General features: G+C 42.4%; 1 protein-coding gene across 1 annotated transcript in view; it reads right to left on the bottom strand.

Annotated features, from left to right (window-relative positions):
* Window positions 1–6,690, bottom strand: part of POU6F2 (POU class 6 homeobox 2) — a 527,063-nt gene that overhangs the window by 272,402 nt on the left and 247,971 nt on the right. The window contains exon 3 of the mRNA XM_069084552.1: window positions 4,109–4,203. Within this exon, the coding sequence (XP_068940653.1) occupies window positions 4,109–4,203 (95 nt within the window). The remainder of the gene's footprint in view (window positions 1–4,108; window positions 4,204–6,690) is intronic.

Genomic DNA, 6,690 nt, shown 5'->3' with positions numbered 1-6,690 from the left:
CTCTCTCTCTCTCTCTCTCTCTCTCTCTCTGTCCTTTTTGTATCCCTAGCAATTAGTACAATGCTTAATAGTAGGCTCTTACATGCTTCTTGACTTGACACCATACATCAGTAGCTGGCCTAGGGCTAGAACTGACCTCTTCTCACTTCTAGCTTTATAATCTACCTCTAAACCAAATGATTCTCAACTTCTGTTTCTGATTGCTTCATGGCATATGGATGGGAGGAAGCTGGGGTTATCTTAGCTGCTATTGCCTGGAATGAAAGGTTGGTCTGGAACCTGGCTTTGACTCCTAATGAGTCTTCCCTCTACCAAAAATGCCCCCTTAACTCCCACCCAGCTCCATGTTTGGCTAAGACTACCACTACTCATTTTCCATGATGTTTCTCTAGATCCTTGGTGATCCAGTTTTCTTGGTAACCTTCATTGAGAAAGCAGAAGTCCTGAAGACTTGAAGATATTTAATATGGGCCTTTGAATTAATATAGTCCAATCTCTTCTCTTGACAAATGAGGAGGGTCAGCCCCACTGAGGCAGAAGGCATTGACGAAAGTCCCAGTGGCTAAGGGGCAGAATGAGGAGTAGTATGTGGGTCTTGAATGCCAAATCTAGGGCTCTTACCATTCTACCACACTCTCTCCCTCTGAGAGTAAGGTAGCTGGGTAGTACCAGAGTCAGGAACACTCTAGTTTGCTTCCAGCCTCAGCTCCTTGCCAGCTGTGTAACCTTGGACAAGTCCCTTTCCCAGCCTTAGTTTCCTTGTATGTAAATATATATATATATATAATACCACAGACCTGACAAGGATGTTGTGAGGCTTAAATGACACAACATGTTGAGAACTTTCAAACCTTAAAGTGCTACAGAATTCTAGCTATGATTACACTGCTTACCTACATATTTGACTTACACGACTATACTGACATCCTCTTGCTATAGAAAGGCATTATTATAAAAAGGTGTCATTCCTCATTTAGTGGAATACAAAGGAGAAATGCAAACAAGGGGCATGAAACTAATTTCCTTAAGTCATAAGTGAATGCAAGGAAAAAGGAGGCTGGGTTTGGGCAGGAGGGGTCAGAAGGAGAGCAGATTAAGCAGATGACAGTCCAGTAAGTTTAACTGTGATTCTTAGGAGAATACTCATTATTTTTGTTTTTTGTTCTTCTCTCAAAGAGGACCAGTGACGTCAGGAGGGTGATGTTTTAACTTGCAAATGAACTGGATTTAAGTGAGGCAGAGCTGTGCAAGATCATCAACCTCACTCTCTCCTCCAGAGTTATCGGGGTCTGGTGGCAAGACATAGGTCAAGTAGACTGGAGATGGCCCTGGATGCAGTGGGAGACCTTGGTCTTTTAAAGCTAAGGTTTTTTCCAGGTCTTAGTTTGCCTGAGGCAACACCCATTCAGCGATTTAAGGATAGGTAAGAAATGAGGTGGTTTGAGTGTGCCTACTCAAAAAATTTTAAAATACATAATCAAAGGGCTGGTCAGTGAACACACAGGAAAGGGCAGCAGTGATAATAAGGAACCACTGTGGCTTCAGCTCTCCAACTCCTGGCAAAGAAACAATTTAAGAAGCAGATCAAGACATATTTTAGCACGTGGCCAATGTGGATATTTGTTTTGTGTTTAGTATACATATTTGTTACAAGGATTTTGTTTTTCTTTCTTTTTTTCCCCATTAATGAGAAGTGGTGGGAAGCACAATAAGTGCTTGTTAACTGAAGAAAAAGAAAGAACAAGTCATGTTAGATTAACCCGTTGCTGTGGCTGTTCAGCTGTTTTTCAGTCATGCCTGACTCTTCATGAACCTTTTTGAGTGTTTTCTTGGCAAAGATATTAGAATAAGTTGACATTTCCTTCTCCAGATCATTTTACAGATGGTGAAACTGAGGCAAACAGGGTTAGGTGACTTGCCCAGGGTCACACAGCTAGTAAGTGTCTGAGGCCATATTTGAACTCAGGAAGATGGGTCTTCCTGACTTTAGGTCAGGCAATCTACACTGTGACACCTAGTTGCAGAAAATCAATAAAATAATAGCTAGCATTTATATGGTACTTCATGGTTTGCAAATATTACTCAAGTCTTTCTCACCCAGCTCTTACAACAGCCGGGCAAGGTCAGTGCTTTCATTACCTTATTTTTTGTTGTTGCTTTGCAGTCTTCTCAGTTGTCCCTGATTCTTCATGACCCATTTGAGATTTTCTAGCGAAGATGGTGGAGGGGTTTGCAATAACCTTATTCAACTCATTTTAGAGATGAGGAAACTGAGGCAAACAAGGTAAAGGACTTGACCAGGGTCACACAGCTAGCAAGTGTCTGAGGTCGGATTTGAACTCAGATCTTCCTGACTCTAGGCTAGATGCTCCATCCATTGTGCCACCTAGCTGCACTATCCTATTTTTATGGATGCAGAAACTGATATAGAGAGTAAGTGATTTGCCCAAGGTCACATTGCTAAGTGAGCATCTATGTCTACATTTGAACTCAGGTCTTCCCGACACCAATTGTTCTATGTGGCTGCCTTTGTTCTTGAGAATGTCGTTGATGTGATTTACCTGCATTTTAGTCAAGTCTCTAATGTTCTCATTCTGGAAAGGTAGAGAAATGTGGTCTAGACCAGCAGTTCCCAATGGTTGGGCTGCCAATCTCATGGGAGTCTAAAAGTATTGCAAGGATGCTGTGAAACCCTGCTGTCCGAAGAAGGAATAACTGACACCCCTATGTGGAACTAGTTCTCAAGCAAATGTTGTATAAATGCTTATTGGCTTCATAAAATACAAATTCAGATAAAAATAAAAGAAAAAGGCTATCTTATAAGCCAGAACCTGGCTGGAGGAGTCTTTGGACACTTGACCCCTGTTTTTGTGACCACCAGTCATGAAGCACCACAAATATGGCACAATTCTGTGGCAAGCTACGTGGCAGGGTTAGAGATGGAGACAGCAGGTATGCTGGATTTGGCATCACAGGACTTGGCCTAAAAGCTGACTTTTCTACATACTACCTGTGTGACTACAGGCAATACTTTTCCCTCTGTGAAGGGGTCTCTGGTTCTTCACTTGTAAACTGAGGGTTATTGCATGGTCTCTAAAGTTCACTCTCCCTTGACATCTATGATTCTATGATCCAGAGTCTGGGGAGACTGGTCCTTCAAAACTCAGGCTGCACCTGTACTATTGAAAATGAATGGGGATCTTCCTTAACCTTTAAAATGCATAGATTCTGATGATCTTAGTAAGCCAAAAGCCATGTCACAGAAGGAGATGCTGCAACTATGGTTTTGCAATGAAGGGTGCAGCCCAGTTCAGGCCAATCCAATCATAAAGCTGAGGACTTTTCAAGCCTTGAATTGATGACCTCCCAGTATATTTCAAATGATTAATTCTAGGAACAATAATGCAAGTAAAAGGGAAACTGAATGATACTGCTACAGACAGGGTGGAAGTATCCTTTCCCCTTTCCAAGAGTATGATGTGATCACTCAAGCACAGAATCAAATGACAAGGGAGAATAGCTAGCCTTTTATAATTGTGTTATCCCCACCAGACTGCAAATAAGACAAAACAAACAAAAAAGAAAGCCAAACAAAAACCCCATCACCCTCCCCCTAAATATTGGGCTTTAAAAAATCATGACTACATTTCTTTATTAATGCAGGAGCTGCATATGATGTACAGTATTGTCAAACCCAATAAGCCGCACTTGCATTAAAATTGCATTAACTTTTTCTATTAAATCATGTCATATTTCAAAAATGGCCAGGGGAACATTGAAACAAGTCAATTGTATTCACACCCAGGTCATTAAAGTTCTACTCTCTGGAAAGCTGTAAAGGAGTCAAGCAGCCCACTTGTGGGGGGCTCAACGGAAACAAATCCAGAGGGCCTCAGAGCATCCTGAGGGGCGTATTTATTAAAAGAGAGCACATCCCTTCTTCATCCCCTTAATAAATAATGAGGCTCTCATGCAGCTTCCCAAACAATGATTCATCACCAACTTTGCTCCACTGGAGTTAATTGGTTTTCACTCATTATTATTTATTTACATATTTCGTCTTGCTAGATAGCCCCCCTCCCCATCATAGCATGGGAAAGACACTGACCTGGGGCCCAACAGGGAAGGCTGCTGCGTGGGCCTGAGTGGATGGGTGTTGATCAGCAGTGCTCGAATCAGCGGGTGGTGGGTTTCCTCTGGCCCCTGGTAATCAAAAGAGAAACCTTCCCTTAATATCCAGGCTGGAAACTCACCATTTCCCTCTGACAGTGATGCCACAAGGTCCCAAGTCCAACATTATGGGCCCAAGTGGGCTTGTCAATCGCTTCAGGACTCGAGTTATTACCATCAGCGTCAATTATGCTCACCCTCATTCAGGGAGATCCTGTGAGCTGACGGCAGACCTTGAGGTCCTCGTCAGCCTGCCTAACGTGTTTTGTATTAGACGTCATTTTACTCAGAGCACAAGCACTCCCTCCCTTCCCAGGTGGGAGCTGCATTTCTTCAGCTGTGATGAGCAGCAGCATTTCTAATTCCTCAAAGCAAAAAAATTATTGTCGATGTGAACAAGTCACATCTCCTGTGTCTCTCTTTAATCAAGGGTTCCCCAGGCCTCTCCTCCACCTGCCTCCCACACAAGGCACACTTAGACTTTGATTCATTACTGTGTATGAGTTCTTCAAAAACAAAACTTTTGCTCAAAGTCACTTCAAGCAATTCTCTCAACAGAAGCAGAGACAAGGACTCTTGGGTGCTAAGTGTGGCCCAGCCCTGCCATCCTGTGCACATACTGACTCACGGGGCTCACTCTTAGCTCAGGGAGTCCCCATGGTCAGTACAATCCAGGCACCATCTCCCACCCATGGCCACACCTGAGCCACTGTCCTCAGCACCCACATCCTCATTAAATGACATTTTCCTTTGGATACACATTGTGCAGATATTGCATTAACTTATTTGTTTACATGGTATATTCACCACAGTATACTGGTGGGCTCCTGGAGCTAGGCACCTGTGAGGGAGAGGGGGTGAGGGTAGGAGCTTAGTTCTAGACTCAGAAGGTCACTCATCACACTCAACCATTTCATTTTACAGATGGGGAGAAAGAGGCCCAGAAAGGTTAAATATCTTGCCTAGGGCCACACAGCTCATAAGCATCTAAGGCAAAATTTGAAAGGAGGTTTTGGGGGGTTTTTGTTTCTGTGTCTTTGGTATTTAGCACAGTCAGACAATCATATGACTAGTATTTATTAAGTGACTACTATGTGGCAGGCATTGTGCTTGGTGCCTAGGACACAAAGAAAGGTAGAAAAAAAGTTTTTGCTCTAAAGAGTTCACAGTCTAATAGAGGAGACAGCCTGCAACCGCCTCTGTATGAACAAACTCGATTGAGTAAATCAGAGATAATCCACAGTGGGAAGGCACTGGAATTAAGGGGTATCGGAGAAGGTTTCAAGGAGGCAAGAAGAAAGCCAGGAAGGTTGGGAGGTGTAAATGAGGAGGGAGGGAGCTCCGGGTTTTGGGGGGGGGGCAGACAGAGAAAATGCTCAGAGCGCTTGCTTAATAGCAGGGGCTTGTAAAAATTGTATTGGCACCTGGACCAAAATCTCGCCAAAGATGATGATGGCAACTTGGCCAAATCTTTTCCAACTGTGAGTTTTATGTCTGGATAATTCCTAGTAAGAATCAAGGGAAAGAAGATGCAGTAATGTGGATAGCATCTAGAGAACCAGAAGCAGCTGTGGAGTCCAAATGTCCTGTTTTGGACACACGCTGGCTGTGTGACCCTGGGCAAGTCTCTTAATCTCTCAGAGCCCTGGTTATTGAACAATTTCTTATCTGTAGGGGTAGAAGGGATTTCCTCTGGTCTTTCCTATGTGAAAGAAGGAAGGAAAGAAAGAAACACAGAGGGAAGGACAGAAAGAAACAAAGAAGGAAGGAAAGACAGAAGTAATGCAGGAAGGAAGGAAGAAAAAAGAAGGGAGAAAGGAAGGAATAAAGAAAGAGGAAAGAAGGAAACAAGGAAGGAAGGAAGGAACAATTTTATGATTTATATTGGTATTTTCTGATGGGCAGCTGGAATTCAATTCTATGTAGACCTGAACAAGCCCTTCTCTCCCACTGTTTGTCCTAGGAATAGCAAGTAGAAGACAGTTCAAAACCTGTTTATTGTCACACCATGAATTTCCAAGAAAAAAGGGGGGGCATGATTCTGTCATACTTATAAATTTTAAAGAAGGTATTATCGGCTCATTTAAAACAAATTCTTCTCTATATTCTCTAAAGGGACAGACTTATAAATAATGGAAATGTGGCAAAAAATACTGCAGCACATTAAACTACAAATAAAATTGAGTGCTACACATTATTCAATTGACTTCTATCTCCACTGCGATGTGTCAATCATAACCGCATTGGATAATGAGATTACGCAATCAGCGAGCCAGGCCATTATGCAGAAACCTGGAAATCTGATTAATTTGTAATATTTCTTGGTGCTGAAAGTCTGAAATGGACATTGCTCAGGGAATACTTACAAGCATTCTATTGAAATTCCTAAATTGATTTGGAACAAACTAATAAAAACACAGACTTGCTGACATTTTATAAAGTGAATTCTGTCAAACTACGTTTGGCATTTTAATGATTGCCGTCATTTAATAACAAGGGTGAGATGACCTATCATAATAG

This window comes from Petaurus breviceps, unplaced genomic scaffold, assembly GCF_028583685.1.
Source record: "Petaurus breviceps papuanus isolate PSGF00001 unplaced genomic scaffold, PetGlider_PUasm1.0 174, whole genome shotgun sequence".
NCBI lineage: Eukaryota > Metazoa > Chordata > Mammalia > Diprotodontia > Petauridae > Petaurus > Petaurus breviceps.
This window is presented reverse-complemented; position numbering and strand designations above follow the sequence as displayed.